Source organism: Sciurus carolinensis, chromosome 1, assembly GCF_902686445.1.
Source record: "Sciurus carolinensis chromosome 1, mSciCar1.2, whole genome shotgun sequence".
Taxonomy (NCBI): Eukaryota; Metazoa; Chordata; class Mammalia; order Rodentia; family Sciuridae; genus Sciurus; species Sciurus carolinensis.
In genome coordinates, this window is record NC_062213.1 from 171,612,531 (window position 1) to 171,637,985 (window position 25,455).

The 25,455-nt window shown below is 34.2% G+C and overlaps 1 protein-coding gene across 2 annotated transcripts in view; it reads left to right on the top strand.

The window, feature by feature from the left end:
• Positions 1-25,455, top strand: part of Spata6 (spermatogenesis associated 6) — a 132,501-nt gene that overhangs the window by 81,670 nt on the left and 25,376 nt on the right. Inside the window, exons 10-11 of one of the 2 annotated variants that reach the window (XM_047519826.1) lie at positions 9,048-9,232; positions 20,851-20,950. In XM_047519826.1, the coding sequence (XP_047375782.1) occupies positions 9,048-9,232; positions 20,851-20,950 (285 nt within the window). The remainder of the gene's footprint in view (positions 1-9,047; positions 9,233-20,850; positions 20,951-25,455) is intronic. The other variant, XM_047519833.1, reaches the window with a different exon arrangement.

Here is a 25,455-nt window from a genome sequence, read left to right on the forward strand (position 1 = left end):
AAGAGTTTTGTTGATAAAAGAAAATGTTCAGACTAAATACTGTGGTTCTAATATATCCTTGGTGAAATTATATCATGTAGAAAAATAGGTATACATTTTAAAATTGTGAATTATGAATTTAAAATTACAATATAAAAGCATGAATACATGTAAGAAGCTTGAATCTAACATGGAAGGAGCATGGGCCTGAAATGAAACAAACCCTTAAAAGTCTAGCAGTGTTGGTCAGATATATTATTTGTGCACCTTGAATCTTGGGGTTCAACCTAATAGTTGATTGTCTCAAATTGGAGACTTGACAGGTCTGCAAATTCTAGAAGGATACAAGGTCTGGAGGTGAGCTTTGTCAGAGGCAATTCATCCCAGGCAGAAAGTAAGAAAACAAACAAACAAACAAAAATGGAGAGAAGTTTTCATGATATTTTGAGGTGATCCAAAGCAGAGTTTTTAAGGATGTGGGTGAAGTGAGGACAGATTCACCTGTCAGTTCTTGGACCTGGCTCCAAGTTGGATTTAGTGGCTTATGCCTGCTCACTTCCCTAGTAACTTCCTGTTATAGACTCACAGCAATGAAAAGAGATCTGCTTTCACAGAAGATGAAGTACCTCAGCATTTGGGAGTTTAACAATAGGAAATCAGAGCTCAGATTCAACATCAGGACTCCCTTTACCATTGTAGTCAGACCTCTGAGAAGAGTCTCACAGTGTCTCAGGAATACTCTCTAAGTTGAGGGACTTAGTTGTGCACTGGGGTTAAGGAGATGTGTGTAAATCTTAGTGGACTTTCAGGCTTGCCAGAGTCCACCATAGCCTAATGCACTGTTGATACCAGCTGAATCTCAGTTAATGACAATGGCGTAAGGGAGAGTGCAAACTTGACTCCTAGTAGTCTCTCCAGATGGGAGGTTAAGGGTAGATATTTATGGAACTGGAAACTGGGTGTTTTAATGAAAGACTTTCAATGTGGGCATCTAGTTGGCAAAGTGTGTGATATATAAGTTTAGGATTATTGGATATAAAACCAGGGGCTTAAAGTTTTGATAAGTAAACAGTGAAAAGGAAGGGATTCATCGTTGAGTAGTCCCCTATCCTAAGGCAACTGTTTGCTCAGATTAAGAATCAGTGTTGTTTTGAGAACATAGCTAATGATTGGCAAATGATGTATCACAGAGTCCTGAAGGAAATAATGAAGTTACTTGCTGGATTATAACTATATTTTTCTGGTGTTATGGTATAGATGTGAGGTGTCCCCCAAAACTCCTATTAATTCAGGAATGTTCAGAGGTAAAAAAGATGAGATTATGAGAATGGTAACCGATCAGTTCGTCCCACTTTGGGTGGACTGAGAAAAAACTGTAGGTTGGTGGGGGATGACTAGAGGAGGTGGGTCACTTGGGGTGCCTCAAAGGATACGTCTTCCCTGTAGTCCCCCCTCCCACTCCCTCTGTGTCCTTGCTGCCATGAGAGGAACACTCTGGGTTCGGGCATTGGAGTCCACAATCTGTGAACCCCAAATAAAACTTTTTCTCCTCCTCTAGACTGTTTTTATCAGGTATTTTGGTCACAGTGGTTTGGGGTGGGTGGGGGTGGGGGGATGACTAGAACACTTGGGCAAGAACTTCTTTGTTTTTTTTTTTTTTTTTCTTCTCTTTTTTTGATTTTTCTATTTATTGGTGGACAAGCATTTCTTTAGGAACTCACGGAAAGTCACATTGATGCTGGATGCAGTAGTACCTGTCTGTAATCCTAACCATTCATGAGACTAAGGGAGGAGGATCACAAGTTTAAGGCCAACCTCAGCAACTTAGTAAATCCCTGTCTCAAAATAAAAAATAAAAAAAAGAAGTGAGAATGTAGCTCAGTGATAAAGCACCCCTGGGTTCAATCCCCAGTACTATTAGAGAGAGAGAGAGAGAGAGAGAGAGAGAGAGAGAGAGAGAAACTCATGCTGAAATGGGTGTGCCTCAATTCTTTGTTCTGATAGTTAAGCCATATGAATGCAGGTGGTCTCAGTTCTCATGTCTCACTAAATTACATATGCTTCTTGATTAATGCATTGCACATGTTTTGTTAGGGTTATTCCTAGAAACCTTACAGTTTGTTCCTGTTGTTACCAGGGCTTCTTGCCTTTGATGAAATCATGTATGAAATGTTATTTGTGGTAGAGTTTTGTTAGACAGTCTTGAGCAAGTTTAGGCAGTTCCCTTTGAAATTCCTTATTTGTAAAATACACATACACACACACACACACACACACACACACACACACACACACATTAGAATCCTGAGATGTCCAATATCTTCACTTTCTCTTTTTTCAGCATTTCTTAACATTTTTTGAGTGAATTAATAGATTTTGTGGTAACTCACCCCTGAATTATTTGAATAAGCCCAACTTGGTTACATTGTTCATTTATTTTTTTTTAATATTACCGCTTTTAATTTTTAAGTATTTAATTTACTTAGTATTTTATTTTTTCCATATGGGGCTAAATGAGGGCCTTTCTTCTACTTTCCTTGAGTGATCTGATGGCATTGTTATGGTGACATCAGAACCTTAGTGAGTATGTTTCTTTCTTAGGAGCAGTTTATCAGTTTGTACCTTACTTCTGCGTATTGGATCACTGGTAAATTGGACTGAGACCATCTTCTGTGGAACTTTCCTTACATAAATCCCATGAGGCTTGGTCTATAAGAATTTTCCATTTGTATCTTCCATCGATTCCTCATGTGTCACAGGCCTGAGACCCCCCCTACTGTTTAATAGCTGTTAGGCTTTGCTTCATTTTCCTTTTGTGTAAAGGGTACCTACCTCATAAGGTTGTTTTGAGGACTAAAAAAGTGATTTACATATAGATGTACGTAGAACAGCAGTTTAAGAGGGGAGGGCTTCCCCTGCCAAGAACTAATATATGGAGTCATTGTCTTATCATTTTTATTGCATTACTTTAGAATTTATTCTAAAGTTTACTTCGTTGTAAAGAAACCGTGCCTTCCTTCAGCCAAACCAGGTGGTTAGTGAGCATGTGTATTTTTTTAGAATATTTTTAGTTGTAGATGGACTCAATGCTTTTATTTATTTATGTAGTGCTGAGAATCAAACCCAGTGCCTCACACGGGCTAGGCAAGCGCTCTACCACTGAAACACAACCCCAGCCCGAGCATGTTTGTTTTTAAAATCAGATAAGATAGTATTGATTGTTCAGTTGATGCATAAGATTCACTAAGGAATGTCCTCAGAAAAATTAGAAATGGATCTTAATTACCCATATCTACTTCTCTCCCTTTCAGAATCCTTCTGTCTTCTTGCCATTCTTTAAGTTGCACATGTACTATACTACTTTCCTATGAACTCTAATCTTAAATAGTTCTGAGTTCATTTGAATGATTTGTATTTCTTAATTTTCCTGCCCTTGACAAAGGAGAAATTTTAGAGCATGCTATACAAGGCTTTAAGTAGGCTTTCAGTAACTATTTGTTTGGATAAGTGAATTTCCTGGTTCCCATTATACTTAGTAGTTAATTTCATTAACTACTTACATTAATTTCACCTTGAAGTTCCTGTAAATATAAGGAAAAGATAACTGTAATATTATTTCATTTATTAAATTACTGTGTAAGTAACTTTTCAGGAATCTTAAGTGTGGTACAACCAAATTAGCATATAGCACAGATTTGAATAGTATGTCATTAATTACAATGAATTTAATATATGAAATCTTTTTTTAAATCTGTAACCATTTCAGATTGGTTTAAAATATTAGACTTTTTAATCCTGATACATTTTAGCAGATAAAATATTGAAACTATTGCATTTGTAAGATTATAGGAAAGATGTTTAAAGACATATTTGCATAAGAGCAAAAAAGACCTCTTTATGTAAATATAAATGCTATAAATAGTGGAAATAAATATTAATCTCTTGAGGCAAGCCATGTTTTAGATCTTTTCACTAATTGTATCTAATTTAATTTTTGTGACAAACCTGTAACATTTTTATTCCAGTTTATAAATAAGGAAACTAAAGTTTGGATAAGGTAAATGATGCTCAAGGTTTTATAACTTGAAGAGTTTTAAACCTAGTTTTTTGAACTCCTAAACCAATGTTTTTAAGAAGTTACCCGAGAAATAGAACTCCTCTGTGAGGAGGCAAAAAGATATATCCTATTTGGTAATTTGAAAGAAAATAATAACCTAACAGAAACTGAAAGCTAAAGCTTAAGGTCAAATATTTGAAGTAGATATTTTCAAAGATGTACCCCCTCAGCTGGGTGAGGTGGCACACACCTGTAATTCTAGTAACTTGGGAAGCTGAGGCAGGAGGATTGCAGGTTTGAGACCAGCCTCAGCAACTTAGTGAGTCTCTCTCTGGAAAAAAAAAAAAAAAAATTTTTTTTTTTTTTTTAAAGGACTGGGGATGTGACTTGGTGGTAAAGCCCTGGGTCTAATCCCTGATATCAAAACCAAAAAAAACTGGAATAAAACAAAAAAACCATAAAGATCTACCCTCTCATTTCACTGTCTAACTCTGCATTTGGGTTTAATATTTCCCAAAGCAAACACATATGAAAACAATGCATTGTTTTTGTGTTTCCATTATACAATTATTTGTATATTTATTTAGTTCTAATTTCCTTTCTCATTATTTTGTCATTACTTGTTCTTCATCTCTCCCATTCTGGTTTGTGACTTATTTGAAGTCTCCTGTTGTGTTTATCTTTGATTGTAATCCCCTATCCTTGTTTATAGTTTACATATAGAGATACTTACTGAGTGTTGAATACTATCAAATTTAAAGTTTTCTTACATTGTACCCCTCTGTTTTACTCAGCTTTTGTGTCAGTGTGACCAAAAGACAAGAACTGAGAGGAATACAAGTTTATTTTGGCTCATGGTTTCAGAGGTTCAGTCCATGATTGACTGACTTCATAGCTCTCAGCCCAAGGTGAGGCAGAATGTCATGATGAAAGGACATAGCAAAAGAAAGCAGCTAAGGACATGATAGCCAGGAAGCAGAGAGAGACCTCTCGCCAGGGACAAAATGTAAACCCCATCGGCACTCCCCCATTGGCCTCTCTCCTCAATCACATCCTACTTGCCTATAATTACCACCCAGTTAATACATGTCAGTGACTTAACCCACTGATAAGCTCTAATAACCTAATCATTTTGCCTCTCAACATTCTTACATTGACTCACACATTGGGAACACCTCATATCTAACCCATAACACCTTTCACCTCCATGATAGTCTCTGTTACTTTCCTGATGAGATAGTAGAATGATCCTAGTCTTGTTCAACTTGCCTGCTTCCCTGTTCAGAATGCCCTTTTTCTCCCTTTCCTCTATTTGTAACTCTCTCTGTGGGACCTCTATCCTTCAGACCACTTTGAATTCTTTTTGTAGGTATGCCATTGGGACATTTTGGACTCTTGGACACATCATTTATCTTTTCATTTACACCCTGTTTCATCTGGATTGCGAGTTCAAATTTTTGTACCTCTCTCGATCTGAGCATAAACTAACATGTTCAAGAGATTTGTTAGAGAGAAAAGTATTTAAAGAGACTATATTTAAAACATTGCTGAATAGTTTGAGAAGAAAACTTAATGACAAAAAAATGAAGTGGTCTACTAACCAACACGACAAAATTGACCCTGGAATTAATGAAGAGAAAATAATCTTCTGTAGGCCAAATGGCTCACATTTCATTATAATTGGAGAAACAGCACAATAGATTAAAACACTTTTCCCGCTTTTCCTAAATCCCCTGACAAGTTCACTTATAGTTGACCATGGACCTTCCTGATCATGTTTTTTGATGTTCATTGTGTTTTTTCTTTTGTCTTTTTGAACAATGGGGAAATTTTTCTTGTTTCCTTTTTTTCAATGTAATTTGTTTCTTGTTGGTCATTTATTTGGGACTGTGAGTCATTTGAACTCTGTACTGTTTGGTTCTGGGATGAAAGCATGATTCTGTCACTTGCCACTGACTCACCATAATATAATTATAAAAAGTGATGAAAATTATGGTATACTGATGAGAGTGATGAAAAGCTGAGGTATACTGAGGTATACTGATGTTTTGATTATAAATGACTTAAATTCATTGTGTATTTTATACACCACGACATTCTGCAAGATTCTTTAAATACATTATGTAAGATCTATAATGTAGTGATTTTTAACTCTACCTAGGTGGGTAATGAGTCTGAGAAAGATCAGGGAGCATTCTTTAAGATCAAATATTTCATAAGTAACACTTACAGACAATATGGTGTTAAAGGTAGAGATTTGTTTTATTTACTGTTATGGCCCCAACATTTAAAACAGTGACTGCAACTCAATTTTGTTAAATGGATCCAATTCCTCTCTTCTCATTTTCTCTTGACCGCAACTTCAAATTTCACTTTGATCACTGCATCATAGCCACTCTGTTAAAGTTACAAACCTCCAAAGGCCCATTTTCATGCTTTTCTTACCTAAATTGTCAGCAGTTATCTTAGTTCATTTTCTGTTGCTGTTACATACTACCTGGGTGATTTTGAAGAACAGAGTTTATTTTGGCCCATAGTTCTGGAGGCTAGAAGTTTAAGGCCAGGCTACATTTGGGAAGAGCCTTGCACTGCAATCTCACTTGATGGGAATGTGGAAGGACAAGCAGGCGCAGGTGGAAAGGCAAGTGTGAGGGATGACATTGCTTTACACCTACCTGCTCTTACAGTGACTAATTCAGGCCCAAAAGCTGAAAACTCTCTCCATTAATCTCTGTTAAGGCTCTATTCACCTTTTCAAGGCCCTAACCTTGCAGCACTGTTAATACTGGGAATCAAATTTCAACATGACTTTTGGAAGAGCCAAACCATATTGAAACCATGGCAGCATTATTTGATCCAATTATTTATTATCCTTCCTTAAAATATTTTTTTTTACTGGCTTCCAAAGCCCCTCTTTTTCCCATTTCTTCCCCTTCATCCCTAGCTACTCCTCAGTCTAATCTTTTGTTCTATTTCCAGGACTCATTCTACAAATATTTTCTCCTTCCTATTTATATTCACTTCTTCGGTGATAGTGTCATATTTTTAAAATACCACTTAGACTCTAGTACTTAATTTATATCTTTATCCTGAACTTTTCCCCTGAATTTCCCTCTAATATATTGGGTAATTAATTAATAGATTATTAGGCATATAAAGCTTAATATATCCCAAACTAGTCTCCTAATGTTTCACTCTTCCAGGTAAAAGTGTATACTAATTCACACAAATTTCTAGTTGATTAAGCCAAAAAACCTTATCATCTTTGATATCCAGTTCACTAGCAAATCCCATTGGCTCTGTCTTCCCAATGCATTCTGAATCTTTTCCTCTCTTGATGTAATTCTGGTCCAAACCAGCATCCTTTTCCAGATTTTGTTAAAATTGCTTTCTATCTGATTTTCCTGCCCCACTGCCCTTGGCTCCTTCTGGAGACTGCTCTCAACATAGTAGCCAGGGAGGTCCTATTTAAAAAAAAAAGGGAAAGTAAAAGAAGAGCATATTTTTGTCTTCTCAGAATAGAAAGCTAAATTACTAATGCCTACCTTTTGATGTCACTTCTTACTCAGTCTGGCTGCACTGGCTTCCTGGCTAATATACCAGGCATGTGCTCCTCCCTATCCCCCAGGATCTTTGTTTTTATTTTTGCCTCTTTATGTGCTGCTCTTTCCACAGGTGTCTCCATGACGTAGGTCTTGTCTTACTAAGTCCTTCCAGTCTTTACTGAGATACTATCTTCTCCATGAAGCCTCCACAGACTATCTCATTTAAAATTACAGCTCGTTCCCTATACTCCCTCCCCATCCCATTCATCAGCACTTCTTTTCACCTTTCTTATTTCACTTCTTCTCATGGTATGTAACATCCTTTTACATACTTTATTTTTATTTCTAACACTCTGTGTGTGTGTGTGTGTGCTTGCTTTTCAGTATGACTGTTCCTATTTTTTTTCATTCATTTTACATAAATGGGGTAAAACTTATTTCTCTGGTTTTAGATGATGTAGAGTCACGCTGTTTGTATAGTTATACATGTACATAGGGTAATGATGTATGTCCCATTCCACCATATTTTCTTCCTCCAGCCCCCTCCTCTCCCCTCCCCTCATTTCCCTCTATACAGTCCAACATTCCTCCATTCTTCCCTTACCCCCTTCTCACCTCTGCTATGTATCATCATCTACTTATCAGAGAAAATATTCAACCTTTGGTTTTTGGGGCTTGGCTTATTTCACTTAGCATGATAGTCTCTAAATCTATCCATTTACCTGCAAATGCCATAATTTTATTCTTCTTTATGACTGAATAATATTCCATTGTGTATATACACCAGAGTTTCTTTATCCATTCATCTATTGGAGGGCATCTAGGTTGGTTCCACAATCCAGCTATCGTGTGAATTGAAGTGCTACAAACATTGATGTTACTACATCACTGTAATATGCTGATTTTAAGTCTTTTGTATATAGGGCAAGGAGTGGGATAGCTGGTCCAATGATTGGTTCCATTCCAAGTTTTCTAAATCTGTCTCCTTCTTAGATATAAATTTTAGTAGGATATAAATTCCACAAGGACAGATATTCATTCATCTATCCTGACTTGGTATTTATCCATCCCCGAATGAACAATGAGTGAGTCTCAGCACTACATTTTGTATTAAATTCTGTTTGAGATCATAGCTGTCATTGGGTTTATACATATGTATTGTTTATTTTAAATACACCTACGCTTATTGAAAAACCTTTTAAATCAATGAAGTCTTATAAATTTTATACATGTGGAATAAACAATTATGATTTATTTAAGAAGTAAACATACAGTGATGATTATGACTTATACATTCTGAAATTTACTTTCAAATATGGCTCAAGGCATATACTTGTTTTATGACTTCAGTTGTGTGTAAATCTTTGAGTTGTATGTTTAATGTTACTATATATATAATGTTATTATATACTGTAATATATATATATGTGTGTGTATAAATAAATATATATAATGTTTTTAAATAGGTTATCAGGACACCCCATGGGAGAGACTTTGATGACTCTTTGGATAAGTGTGAAGAGTATTTGGGCTCAAGGTCATGTAGCAAGCCCCAGCATTCAGCAAGGACCTTACTAGTTCATTCAGCACCCTCAACAGTGCCGAAGCATTCTCCAAGCCCTGTGTTAAATAGAGCTTCTCTTAGGGAAAGGTAATGTGTACTATTTCCTTACTAATCTTTTTTAATAATCAGTATTAGAAATGAAAGTCAGAACTTATGCATGTGAAGCGATTATTTGTAAAAGTTTATTTTGATTTTGAGGCTTACTTAAATTGTTTTTGTTTAGAGTATATTGTACACCAAGAGATAGTTTTCTGTAGCCCAGTTCACCAGATATAGGTATCTTTAAACCTAAGTAATTAATGTACTACTTTAAAATAAAAATTGGAGCATATGATCCTTTTAGTAGATTAATAGAGATTTAATGTTGTAGGCATGCTTTAAGTATAAAAATAGCCTCAGTTATATTTTCCAATTAGTCATAATGGTGATTTATGCATTAGTGGCAGATGGTATCTCATTTTCTCAAATAAGCTCATCTCCCCCAGCTCCCCAAGAGAATCTTTTCTTTTCCTTTTCCTTTTGCTTGTGCTTCTTTACTATACAGAATGGCAGGTTTCATTTTGGCACATTTATGTGTATGTGTGTGTGTGTGTGTGTATATATATATATATATATATATATATATATATACACACACACATACATACATAATTTGATCAGTTTCATTCCCCAGTACCTCCCCTCTCCTCCTCTTCTTGCTGCCTCTGATCTTCTTCCTCAGTTCTAATGGTCTTCCTTCTACTTTCATGGCACCCTTCTTTTTTCTCAATCTCTTTAGCTTCTACTTGTAAGAGAAAACATGCTCTACTTTCTGAGTCTAATTTATTTTGCTCAAAATTATGGTCTCTATTTCCACCCATTTTCCTGCAAATGACATAATTTTGTTCTTATGGTTGAATAAAACTCTACTGTATATATATATATATATATATACATAAATATATACATATATATATATACATAAATATATACATATATATATATAAAACACATTTTCTTTATCCATTCATCTGTTGACAGACACCTAGGCTGATTCCATAACTTGGCTATTGTGAATTGTGCTGTGATAAATATGGGCATGCATATATCTCTAAAATATGCTGACTTTAACTCTTTTGGATAAATGTATGATAGTTCTATTTTTTAACTTTTTGAGAATCTTCTGTACTGATTTTGACAGTGGCAATACTAAATTACATTCCCACCAACAGTGTATAAAGGATCTTTTCAGACCTCATTAATATATATTTTTATTTATGTTCTTGATGTTTGCCATTTCAACTGGACTGAGATGGAATCTCAATGTAGTTTTGATTCACATTTACCTGTTAAGTAAAGATGTTGAACATTTTTTCATATAGTTGTTGGACATTTGTATTTCTTCTTTTGAAAAGTGTTCAGTTCATTTGCCCATTTATTGATTGGATTATTTTTTAAATGTCATGTTTTTTGAGATCTTTATATATTCTGTATATTAACCCTCTAGAATAGCTGGCCGAGATTTTTTTCCCATTTTTGTCAGTTGTCTGTTCATGCTGTTGTTCCCTTTGTTATGTATAAACTTTAAAATTTGATATCATTCCAGTTATTGATTCTTTCTCTTATTTCCTTAGCTGTAGATGTCCTAGTCAGGAAGTCTTTGCCTCTATCTTTATGTTGAAATGTTTTCCCTGTTTGTTCTTCTGATAGTTGCAGTTTCTGGTCTTCTGCTCAGGTCTTATAATCTATTTTGAGTTGACTTTTGTACTGGGTGAGATAGGAATCTAGTTTGATTTTTCTACATATGGACAGCCAGTTTTCCTAGCGCCATTTGTTAAAGAGGCTATCTTTTCTCCATTGTATGTTTTTGATACCTTTGTCAAGAACCAGATGACTGTAGCTACATAGGTTGCTTATGTATCTCTGATTCTTTTTTGTTTGTCTATGTGTCTGTTTTCATGTATCATGCTATTTTTCTTGTCATAATTCTATAGTATAATTTGAAACCATGTATAATGATGCCTCCAGCATTGTTCTTTTAGGCTCAGGATTGTTTGGCTATTCTGGGTCTTTGAAATATGTTGTTGGTATTTTGATGGGAATTGCATTGAATTTGTAGATTACTTTTGTAGTATGACCATTTTAACAGTTCTAATCGTGCCCATCCAGGATGATGAGGGGGGGTGTCTTTCCATCCTTTAATTTATTTTTCAGATTCTTTGTTCAGATTTCTATAACTTTCATTGTAGAGATCTTTCTCTTCCTTGGTTAGGGTTATTCCTAGGTATTTTATTTTATTTGAATCTGTTTTTAATGGTATTACTTTAGTGACTTTTTTCCCAGATGATTCAGCTATTGATTTTTATATGTTGACTTTATATCCTACTACTTTGCTGAATTTGTCAGCCCTACAAATCTTCTAGAAGACAGAAGAACCTGTATGGTTTTCTAAGCATGAGGTCATATCATCTACAAACAGGGATAATTTTACTTCTTCATTTTCTATTTATATTCCTTTCATTTCTTCCCATAATAGGAAAGTCCTTACTTCTGTCATAAGTCATAACTTAAAGAACCATGTTTTTGTCATGAATTTTTTTTAAAGAAATACGTTTATTTAAAAACAGAAATTTGAAAACGTAAGATACACTTATAGCAGCTTGGAAATCAGTTTATCTTTACAGATGGTATAAAAAAGATGAAGTAACCACTAATTTCCTACAGTGCATTAGAGATATCAGACATAATTAACAAAGATTTAATTAAATGTAGACAGTATAGCCAACATTAAACTTAAAACTGATGACTCAAACAAAAGTCTATTAGTTAGGTTGCTGCTTTAAAACACCTGTTGTGAACAGATAGATTTATTTGTTTCCTTATAAACCTCATAAGCATTTGAAAAATATGTATAGGATTTGTAAGCATTCATATACACATAGGAGGCATTTTGGCTATCCCGGAACAAGATAGAATTTTGGTTAATGTTGCTTCTTGTCCATTAGAATCATGTCTAAGTGGATAGTTAAATTATTGGCACAGGCACACACACACACACACACACACACACACACACACACACACAGGTATGCACATCAGAAGTTCAAGAGAGACAGAAAACAAGATGACTGATTAGCAGTAAGTGGCTTTTCTCACAGTTCTGTGACTTGCAACTCAAACAACAAAAACCGACTTCTCTGTGAGGTGAATGAATAAACCACTCCACTGATAACTCAATGTTGGACAGAGAGCCTTGAAAACTGGAATATTTGTGGTACATCAGACAAGTATAAGGAAGAGAATTGGAGCTAAGATCCTGGCAGGAGCAGGGAAAATTAATACACAAGGTCATAAAAGACTGAAAAACTGCTGGGAAAGCCTCGACATGGGGAATCCCAGGATCAGAGGGGCAACCTGCCCTGGGCCGACCCAGAGACTATTCAACTCATTAAACTGGTACATGAAAGTCACCCAGGTCTGCCTGCTGTGCAAGAGGAGCCCAAGCTGGAGACATTTTGGTACCTCTTGTGGCAATGGCACCAACTCAGACCTAGAACTTTTATCCATGAGTTCAGGACTGAGTTCAATACATGAATCCAGCAGATGCCAATTGGGAAATCTAAACTGAGCCTAGCAAATCAGGAGACTCTCTGGCACAGATAATTTCTGGTACATTTTGCCTGGGGGGAATACAGGTCGGAGAGGCCTGCTGTCCTCCCACTCCCTTGAACCCAGCATCTTGCAGGACCAGTGGCTGAGAGAATCTAAACAGGTGGAGTGACTGAGGTCAGTGCTTGGAAACTGTCCTTAAGAGGCCAAAAAAGGGCAGTATCCCCAGGCTACAGAACCAGTGAAGGACAGACTGACCCTTTCCCATGAGTGGTGCCCTGGGGAGAGTAGTATGATACAGTCTTAGAAGTGTGTTGATTGATTAAGGCCTAAAAACTTCCCACACAATAAAACATCTTGGGCAATACCTGCTCCTGGGAGCTTCACTTACAGAAACAGCTCAGAGAACCTAGCAGCAACTATACCCAGGAAGTGAAATCAAAAGCATTTTCCACAGCTGCTTGCACCATCCTGCTGAAGAAGGGAAGCTGACACAGAAAGGCAGTTTGGCATTGACTGTTCTGTTATTTTGTTTGTGTTCTGTTATTTTGTTTTTTTATTGTGTACTGATTGATACATGATGGATATTTATACATTTGTACACATACATATTTGTTTCTGCTTTTTCATTTCAGCATTTCTTAAAGGTAGCTATTTTTCCATGCTCTTTTTTTTTGTTGTTTTTTCACTTTTCCATTATAGTTTTATTTTGTACAAAAACACAGTGAAGAGTTTTACCGTGTGATCTGCTTAATAATAAGATGGCTTGCTATGTTTAATTTGACTTTGTCCAGATAGGGTTCTCTTTCAAAACATCTTCACTCCTTGACAAACAGTTTTTCAAGCCTTGACTTTGCAGTTCATGGGTGATCGACGGGACTGGAGGGGAAATCACTGGCTTCTTTGGTGATTTGCTGAAGCCTTGGCTATCTCTGACAGCCCTGCTCTGTTTTTTGAGGGTCAGGTTTTTTGATTAGTATATTTTGGATGAATTTTCTATTGTCTGTTTTACAACTCTGTTTTCCTTTGTTTCTATTTCTCTCTCTTTTTTTTTTCCTTGCTAACTGCTAACTCTATTGTTCTCTCTTTTACTCTCCTTTAATTCTTTACTTCTATTTTTTTCTTCCCCCCTCATAAGCACATCCTATGTCACCTCTGCATTGGCCCTGTTCACCTCTGGAATCTACACACCCTTTTCTACCACCATATCTTCTTCTTTCCTCTTAATGAACTCTCTCTTTAACTGGATACATCCTTATATGTTTATTTGTTCTCATTTGTAGCATTTTTTTGAAGGGAGTTATTTTTCATGGATCAATATTTTCAGGACTAAGATGTTTAATTAATATATATTGATTTTTTCTTGTAATCTTTTATTTCTTTTTTTAGTTTTTCTCTTTAAACATTTTTGTACATTTTTTTCTATCACTTTTCAGTTTCCCTTGAATCTCTCTCTTTTCCTCTGCTAAGAGGCAATCTCTATTATTCTTTCTTTCCCTCTTCCATTAATTTTTTAATTCTACTTTCTCTCCTTCTCCCTCATAATCATCACATCATACATCACTTCTGTTCTATCCCTGATCACCACTTCAAATTATAAACTCTTTTGTAAACCTGTTTTTACTGTGGTGAATAACTGATCATATAATTTCTAGATTTCATAGCAAGAAAGATTTGGTTTAATAATATAAATTGTTTGCATTGGTTGTTGTTATTATTTGTCTACCCCTAAACTGTGTGAGGTACTGGAAACCTCCAGGGACACTATAAGTCCACAGTGTAGAAACTCTGCTGCCTCAAAATCAACTATTAGATAGGTAGACACACAAACAACATGAAAAAATGGAGGAAGAAATCACCACAAACCAACAAAAATACTTTAATAACAGAATCCATTGACACCACAGTGGAAGAAATGTCAGAGAAGGAGTTAGAAGGTTCATAGTTAAATTGATCTGAGAGTTAAAGGATGATATAAGGGAGAAAATACAAGAAGCAAAAAAAGATCACCTCAATAAAGAGATAAAGCTTCAGAAAAAGAAAATAAGCAGAAATCTTCTAAATGAAGGATTCAATAAACCAATCTAAAAATTCACTGGAAAGTATCACAGAATTTCAGGCAGTGAAGACTATTTTGAAAATAAACTTGAAAATCTTGAAAATAAATTTGACCACGCAGAAAGGATGTTAAGAAACCATAAATAGAACTTCCAAGAAATGTGGGATAACATGAAAAGAACAAACTTAAGATTTATGAGGACAGATGAAGGCTTGGAGATACAAACCAAGGGAATGAACAATCTTTTCAGTGAATTAATACCTGAAAATTTCCCAAACTTTAAGAATAAAATGGAAAATCAAATGCAGGAGGCATACACCACTGCAAATATACAAAATTAGAACAGGCCCACACCAAGGCACATTATTATTAAAATGCCTTACATACAGAATAAGGATAGAATTTTAAGACTTCCAGAGAAAAAATGACAGGTCAAATTTACAGGGAAACTAATCTAGATCGCAGCTGAGTTTTCAACCCAGATGTTCAAAGCTAGGAGGCCCTGGAATAATATCTACCAAGTTCTGAAAGAAAATGGATCAACCAAGAATACAATACCCAGCAAAATTAAACTTCGGAATTGATGATGAAATAAAAACCTTCCATGATAAAAGTTAATTCACAACTAGAAAGCCTATGCTACAAAACATGCTCAACAAAATATTTCATGAAGAAGAAATGAAAAATAAAATTGAAGACCAGCAAAGGGAGAAACTACACTAGAACAATAGGCAATGAAAGGAGAAACTAATTCACATTAAAACCCAGAAATAAATCAAAATGACAGGGAATAAAAATTATTTCTCAATAATAACATTGAATGCAAATGATATAAACTCATTAATCAAAAGAAGTAGACTGGCATAGTGGATTAAAATCAAGATGCAATAATATGCTGTTTCCAAGAGACTCAATTCATAGGCAAAGACTTCCACAGACTTAAGGTAAAAGGATGGGGTAAAAAACTTATCATTCACATGAATCTCATAAGCAAGCCTGGGTTTCTATCCTCATATCTGATAAAGTGAACTTATAGTCAAAGTTAATCAGAAAGGGACAAAAGAGTTCATTTCATACTCCTTATACATCAATAAGACATAACAATTATAAATATTTATGCTCCAAACAATGGAACACCTACATACATCAAACAGACCCTTCATAATCTCAAGAATCACATAGATCACAGCACAGTAGTAATGGATGATTTTAACATGCCACTCTCACTACTCGATAGATCTTCAAAACAAAAACAATAGGGGTTCAATTTCATCTACAACAGTGGTAGAACATATCAAAATCTCTGGGACACTATGAAGGCAGTTCTAAGAAGAAAGTTCATTGCATTGAGCTCATTCCTTAAAAGAACAGAAAGTCGCCAAGTAAATAACCTGACATTACATCTCAAAGCCCTAGAAAAAGAACAAATCAACACCAAAAGCAGAAGACAGGAAAAAATTAAAATCAGAGGCAGAATTAATATTGTCAAAATGACCATACTACCAAAAGCACTATACAGATTTAATGCAATTCCTATTAAATTTCCAATGACATTGTTCATAGAAATAGAATAAACAGTCATGAATTTCATTGGAAAAATAAGAGGCCTAGGAATAGCCAAAGCAGTCCTTGGCAAGAAAAGTGACAGGAAGCATCACAATACCAGACCCTTAAATTATACTACAGAGGTATAGTAACAAAAATTGCATGATATTGGCATTAAAACAGATATTAAGACCAATGGAACATAATAGAAGACACAGAGACATACCCATATAAATACAGTTATTTCATACTAGACCAATGTGCCCTAAACCTACATTGGAGAAAAGATAGCCTCTTCAACAAATGGTGTTGGGAAAACTGGAAATCCATACGTAGTAGAATGAAATTGAACTCCTATCTCTCACCCTGCACAAAAGTCATGTCAAAGTGGATCAAGGACCTAGGCATTAGATCAGAGACTCTGTGATTACTGGAAGGAAAAGTAGGCACAACTCTCCATTATATCAGCTTAGAAACTAACATTTAACAAGACTCCTAAAGCACAAGAAGTAAAATCATTAATCAATAAATGGGATGGTATTAAACTAAAAAGCTTTACAGCAAAGGAAACAAGAATGTGAATAGAGAGACTACAGCATGGGAAAAAAAACTTTGCTACCTGCACCTCAGATAGAACATTAATTTGCAGGATACATAAAGAACTCAAAAAACTTAACACCAAAAACCCCCCAAATAACCCAATCAGTAAATGGGCAAAGGAACTGAGCAGGAACTTCACAGAAGATGAAATTCAAATGGTCAAAAAATATATGAAAAAATGTTCAAAACTAGCAATTACAGAAATGCAAATTAAAACTACACTGAGATTCTATCTCACTTCAGTCAGAATGGCAATTATCAGGAATACAAGTATCAGTAAATGTTGGTGAGGATGTAGGGAAAAAGACTCACTCATACATGGCTGGTAGGATTGCAAATTGGTGCAACCACTATGGAAAGCAATATGGAGAGTCCTTAGAGAACTTGGAATGGAACCATCATTTGACCCAGTTATCCCACTCCTCTGTTTATAAACAAAGGACTTAAAATCAGCATATTACAAGAGATGACTGGATAAAAAATGTGGTACATATACACAATGGAATATTAGCCATAAAGAAGAATGAAATAATGCCATTTGCTTGTAAATGGATGGAGTTGGAGAATATTATGCTAAGTGAAATAAGCCACTCCCCAAAAAACCAAAGACCAAATGTTCTATCTGATATGTGAATGTTAACTCTTAACAAGGGAGGGTAGGGAGAGGGAGAAGAGAAGTTCATTGGATTAGACAAAAGAGAATGAAGGGAAGGGAGACGATGGGAATAGGAAAGACGGTAGAATGAATTCAACATAATTTTCCTATCCTTATATATGAATATACAACCAGGGTCACTCCACATCACATACAACTACAAGAATGGGATACTAATTAGAATAAGTTATACTCCATGTATGTATAATATGTCAAAATACACTCCATGTATAATATGTGAAAATACACTCACTGTCATGTATATCTAAAAAACAAATTTACAAGAAAAGAAGTTCAGGAGAAATTCTTGAACAAATTTTTCTGTTGAAGTCTGTGGACTTGCATATCAATATCAGGGGACTTTCTTTGATTTTCATATCTACCCAGATGCTCAGACACACAGTGGTTACAGCTTTCTTTTTGCTTAATTTTTGAATTATATGCTATTGTGATTTTATTAGTTAGATCCTCATCATATCTATTTGTTTTCAGAAATTTTTTATATGTGTATCTCCTTGGACATGTTTTTATCAATATTGTTTTTCCACCCCTTCACATATTTTATTGAATTCTCTAATTATAAATCTCTATAGTATGGTATCAATTTTAGTCCTGTGTTACATCATCCATGTATATAATTTCATTCCATCTTTTAATGTCTGTCCTTTCCAAATTGATAAATTCTTCATTGAGACTATGTTAAATTTTTTTCACATTTTTATGTTTTGAGTAGTGTATTATAGTTATAAACAATAGTGGGATGCATTTTCACATAATCATACTTGCATGGAATATATATTTGCTTCATTGCTTCTGCATGAGAGAAAACATTCAACTTTTAACTTTCTGATTCTGGCTTATTTCTCTTGGAATGCTGTTCTTCAATTTCATCAATTTTCCAGCAAATATCATAGCTGAAGTCAGCTGTTCCCTTATTTATATTTCAGTGCATGGGATAACTTAGATTAGTTAGTGGCATTTATACCTTCTTTTCATGCTGAATATGAGATGTGGTTAAATTCTTTGGTAGAATAAAATTGGTGTTTTTAATATTTAACATTATGCATTTTATCTATAACTTTAGAAAGTTTAGGTAATTTTAAACTGGCCACAGTGGCACATGACTGTAATCCCAGCAGCTCAAGAGCCTGAGCCAGGAGAATCGAGAGTTCAAAGCCAGCCTCAGCAATTTAGCAAGACCCTGTCTCTAAATATATAAAATAAAAGGGCTGAGGATGTGGCTCAGTGGCTGAGCACCCCTGGTTCAATCCCTGGAAAAAAAATAAAGTTAGATAATTTTAAAATAGAAGAATACAGGAATTTAGGTTTGAACTCACCTAAATAAATTAATATTTTGTTGTACTCTTCAAGGCATGATTGAAAGATAAACATTTTTTTTTTTTAGTTTCACTAAGGGAGAACACCTCTATGTCAAGTGCATTTTCTAAAGAAAACAAAACAAAACAAACAAAAAACCCACCTACACTTTTAGTAACAGAAACATTTTCTTTTCAACACACACTACCACATTTTTAAATATAAGACCTTCTTTGCTCTGCTTTTTTCTAGGTCACTGAACAATATATTTGCAAGTTGTTTATACAATCCACTGAAATCAATAAACAATTTAAACTGGTGTAAATGTAGATTTATGTCTCAGGCAAAATTGGAAGCTGTATGAGAGAACATGCAGCTGTAGGAGTTTATGTGCACAGACATTCACTGCAGTAAAGAATCGTCCTCTAAGACTGCAGTGAAATGTTAACTCCTTAGTCATGGACATGAAGAGATTTCTAGAAAACTTCATCAGTGACTTTAAGTAAATGAATATTTTTGTTATAGTGAAGGCACATTTTTCTTTGTGCCCATTTAAGAAATACCTCAAGAAATAGTTAGCAAACCATAAAATGGTTTCAGTTTTAATTGTATTTCAGAAACACTTCTTACATGATGACTTTAAAATTCATATTCGAATTCACAACCATTACTAAAATTAGACTTAAATATTATCATATTCTACTATCTTGAATTAGCTTAAAGTTTTGATTTTTGTAAATTTGAGTTAGAGATCACGAGGCATGTATTTCTTATACCATAGCACAGACTAGTGGATCATCCAATGGTATCATTGAAGAGATTCACTTGGACTTGCATAGTTGAATCTTAGATTTCCAAGATGTACTACATGCACTGAAAGTAACTATTCTGTGCATACATTTGCATAGGTGCAGTAAACTTGCTTTCACATATGTAGTAGATTTAAGTTTTAGATATAATTGATTATCTTTAGTTTGTGTTCTTTAAAGTAGGTTATGTAAACCAATTAACTTGCTTGTGTGACAGTATAGCATTATGACTTTGTAAAAACAAACTGGGAGAATAAAGGAAGAATTAAGCAACTTATTAGCATTTTATCTACTTATTTACCAAGGAATTGCCAAAAAAAAAAACTTTGTATAAATGCTTTATAATTAGAAGGACCCAGAAATTCTTCTTATTTGGGTAAAACAAAATAGCTTAATTATACTAATTCCAGTTTTGAATTTGAGGGCAAAATAAAGAGGCATGGATGCTTTAGATCTTCTGTGACATCTTTTAATTTCAACTCAAAAACTCAAATAAAATTCATATTTTTCTCATCTATTTAAATATTTATTTCTTTTTAAAAATAGTTATATACTAGAAAATATTAGAGGGGTGATTCACCTGTATTCTGAAAGAATAGAAACATGATTGGATTCTAAATAAAAATTTCATATATTATACACATTTTGTTTCATTTCATAAATTAAGGTTTTCAACACAGAAAGGCATTTGTTCCACATAGTTTAAGAGAATATGATTAAATTACTAGAGAATAAGAACCAATTTTAAAGGCATTATACACGGAATTGTTATTCTAATATAAAAATCTTTATTTAGAGATGCAATTCTAAAGAATTTTGTCTGGAAATCATTAAGATGATCAGTTATATAGGAATTTTCTCCCGAATGCACTTCAAACTTAATTACCAGGACTATTTATTGAACATATTGTGCAGACTTAATAGCATAACTGAGAACTAGCACCTGATTTTATGTCTTCCCATCATCCTTGATCAGAGGAAGAAAATATGTAATTTTCATTATATATTTTTAATCATATATTTTTAGCACATGGGAATAAGAAAAAAATAACCGTGTCTAGTGTTTGGCAATTTGGAAAAGTTTGTATTTTTATCCCTTTGTCTACAAGTTACTTTTTTTTTTTGCTTACAGGTTCCACTCTGATTGGTGTTCACCTTCAAACTGTGATGAGATCCATGACCGGGTAAAAAATGTCTTGAAATCACATCAGGCTCACCCAGGACATTTATATGTTAGTTTCTGAAATTTTCTATTCAAGGCTTTTTAAAGCAGGACAAGAAAACCACCTAAGATGCTTAATGCTTACAGTATTTAGTCACTGGGAAGAAGGAAAAGTATACTCCATTTGAGGGAAGTTAATGAGCTTGTTATAAGCAACATATCTAACTTCCTGCTTGACCTAGGCTTTGCAAATTTTTTGACATAGATCATCAGAACTAAAAACAGTGTTAGTGATCATTATCTTATGAAGAGTAAATAGTAGGCAACCCCTATTGGGTACCTCATTCACCCTGCAGGAACTCTGTCTCTTTTCTTCTCACTTGAATAAATCTTTTACACTCAAAACAAACAAACAAACAAACAAAAAACAAAGAGTGAGTAAATAGTAACTACATGACTTCTTGATAATTATTTCACAGTCTTCAAAACAGGAACTCTTGTTTTGTGGCACAGTGTAAAGAAATTCTATTTGTTACAAATAGATTTGATTCTAAGTGGTAGAATATGGGATGGAGGATGAGAAGTTCACAACTGATTTATATATTAATTAAATATTCAAAAGAATAAAATAGATGGTCAAGTCTATCATTTTAATATTATAGAATATAAATATGAGAATATTTTCTATAATAAGATAAGCATTTCTTTACATGCCTGACAGTTGTGAAATAATGACAGCATGTTCATTTTGTATTTGATTTCTTATTTCATTTCTCAATTATAAAACAATCATTTATCATCAGTTTCATGTGAGGCAGTAAGCCTATGATTTGACCCTGGAATCAATTGTTACATTTAAATTTTTTTCCATTTTTATTGATGCATTATAATTATTACAATGTTGAATGTAACTTTTTAAGATTAAATTTGTTTTCAAAGTATAGACATATAGAAAATGCACAAAGCATTAGTAATATTTTGAACTGTAATAAAATCAAGAAACTCATGTAAACTATTTATCATATCAAGAAACAGAACATTATCAGTTCTGTACAAGCCCATTTCCTACCAGCCTCTGCTGCTCTAAGAGTAAACATTTTCTGATTTCAAACAAAACATCATGAATCTTCTAACAGCAAGATTAGCATTCCTTGTTTTGAACTTCATGTGAATGACAGTGTATATTCCCTTTTTTCCTAACTTGGCTCACTTTGTTTTTGACATCCAGACAATTCAGTTATCTTGTTTTTTGTAGTAGTATTCTTCATTGTATGAAAATCCTGCTTTTTTATTTTTCCATTTCTCTGTTGATGGTTATTGGATTGATTTTGGTTTGGGCTGTTATGGAGTTTTGATGAGAAGATTGTGCATCTCCTTGAGTGACACTGTAGATATTTTATTTGGACATATACCCACCTGTGAAAGTACTAAGTTAGGGACATGTGTACACTCACTTTTAGTAGATACTACTAAATAATTTTCTGCATGTGATTCTGTTTGCATTACCACTACCAGAGTGGAACAGTTCTACTTCTTCCATGTCTTCATTGCTACATGATTGATTGTGGGTGCATGCATGCATGTGTATTTTGTCATTTAGAGAAGTGAAAAATAGTTTATCACATAGAGGTTTTAATTTGCTGTTTCCTAATGTCAACTGAATATTTTTATTAGAGATTTGGATGTCCTCTATTGTGAATGCCTTTCATGTTATCTGCTCATTTTTCTACTGGATTATCAACCTTTAATTTTTGGTTAAGATTTCCATATAGATTCTTGATAATAAGTGCTTATATTTTGTAATCTCTCTCTCTTACTGATATTCTTTGATAAAAAGTAGTTCTTAATTCTAATGACTGTAGTTCATTATTTTTCCCTTTCATTTTTATATTTTTTGTCTATTTCCAGCCTTTCCCCTGTTTTTTTTCTTATAAGAGTCTTTCTTAATCTTTATTTGAATTTTTTTCCTATACAGCAGTTGCTAAGTGTCCAATTTCAAGAAAGGTTTAACTCTCATGATTGTAGATTTATCTATTTTTCTTTCTAGTTCTGTTAACTTTGTATATTTTTAAGCTATTTCATTGATTGGATACAGATTTTAGATATACTAGGAACGTTTTACCATGAAGTCCCTTTTTATCTTTAATAATATGCCTTGTTTCACAGTATATTTGTCTGGTATTAGGACAGCTATAGTGGTTTTCTTTCAGCTAGCATATGCATTGTGTATATTTTTCCATTCTGCCTTTTTATAACTATATTTAAACATTTATCTTGCAAGTAGCACATGAGTTTTGTTTTTTAAGAATAAGAATCTAGTATTTTAATGTAAGTTGTAGTTTTATTTAAATTAATCAAAATTTTAAATATTTTTTCCTTTTTATTAACTTTGTGTATTTTTTTTTTTACTATTTTGTCATTTGCCCTTTTAATCTCAACATTCTTACATGACAAAATGTTTCTTTGATGAAGGTTAATGACACTACTAACTCATGTTGATAATTATGTATATCTTGATGTCATGGTATATGATAGATTCTTCTCCATGATATTGTTCCACCAAAACCATAACCTTGGTCAAAACATCAGACAAAACCAGACTGAGGAGCTTCCTATAAAATATCTGAGCAGTACTCTTCTATCTAGTACTGCTGTACAACTGTCAAAAGAAAGGACTGAGAAATTTGCCATGGATATGATGAGATTAAGGAGGAATGGTAACTAAATGCAACAATGATATTCTGTGTTGAATTTTGTAGCAGAGAAAGGGCATTATTGGAAAGACTTATGAAATTCAAATAATGGCAAACTAATATAGTATGATACCAATCTTAATTACTTAGTTTGTGGAATGCAATGGTTTGCATGTGAAGTGTCTCTCAAAAGCTCACAGGTAAAATAGGGCAAGAAGGTTCAGAGGAGAAATGATTGAGTTGTAAGATTCTTAACCAGTCAGTGATTTAATCCCCTGGGGTTAACTGAGTAGTAACTGAAGTGGTAAAGTTTGACTGGAGGAGGTGTGAATTGGGGCACAGCTTTGGGGTATATATTTATATCTGGCAGAGTGGGCTCTCTCTGCTTTCTGATCATTATGTGAGCTGCTTTCCTGTGCCACCATGATGTTCTGCCTCACCTTGAGCCCAAGGAAGGGAGCTAGCCTTCTATGGACTAAGACCTCTGAAACTGCGAGTCCTACAATAAACCTTTCCTCCTCTACAGTTGTTCTGGTCAGATCCTTTAGTCACAGCAGTGAAAAAACTGACTAACACATGGGATATACCATATTTATATCAGATATTAACATTAAGAGAACCTTAATAAAAGGTGAAGTTTCTATGCACAGGTACTCTATGTTGCTATTTTCCCAACTTTTCTGTGAATCTAAATCTGTATTCCAAAATAAAATATTGTTCTTAACTTTAGCCCTTTGGGCTTTTAAGTAAGAGTTGGTATGATTCCAGGCCCATTCCCTTTTGCTGGCATTGTGTATAATTCTTACCTTCTGAGGCAAAACAGCATGAAGCTCCCTTCTGACTTTTTGCTTAGCCTTTTGTCCTCTTGCTCTGCAGTTTCTTGCAAGTGTCTTGAGAGAACAGTGAGCTCAGTTTTGTAGCCATCATGTTTTCACTGTTTCAACTTCTCAAATACTTAATTTTGTCTGGCTAACCTACTAGACTACTAAAACCGTACTGGTTTCCTTGTCCTCCATCAGTGGACCTGTGACTAAATAAAGCACATATTCTTGACATTCATTCTGTGCTGAAAGTCCAAAATGCCCCAGTGGAAAAGCCAGTTTCAGGTTAGTTCACCTGTGAGGTTATCTCCTCTCAGGAATCCTGGCACTATTAATACTGATATATAAGTAGTAGCTGTCTAACTCCTTTAAAAAAGATAAAAATTATAAATGTAAGTAAATTACTCCTTCATACTCAGAGGTGGAAGATGTTCACACCACTTTTTAAGATTAATTTTATTTTTGTCCCTGGCTTGACTTTCTTCAATGAACAATAGTAGGGTAGCTCATGTTGGCTTATACTGGACACTAATGTCAATATCTGCTAAGAGCAATCTGAGCATAAACTTCCTTCCTGTGTTCACTCATAGGATTTTTTGAGAATTTTTATCCAAAAACCATAGATCTATATTTGGCACTGTGTATAGGACTGGGGATATTTTTAAGATATCAAATTTTCTACCCATAGGAATTTATATAATCCAATGATTATTTAATAAATGGGTAAGTTAATGTGAAACAGTAAAAAAAAAGAGGAAACATTGTGCAACAGTATATAATTTAGTATAATAAAAGGCATAAGCAAAAATTGTCATCGTTCTACAGAGAAACTAAAATTGATTCACAGGTAATAACTCTTTATTAATGTTTGCTATAAGCCAGGCTTTGTACCTGAATTTTTCCATTTTATTTACAATAATCTTTAAAAGTAGGTGCTTGTTTTAGTCTGCTTTTTGTCTCGATGACCAAAAGATCTGACAAGAACAGTATAGAGGAGGAAAAGTTTATTTTGACTCACGGTTTCAGAGGTCTCAGTCCATAGATGGTAACTCCCTAAGGTG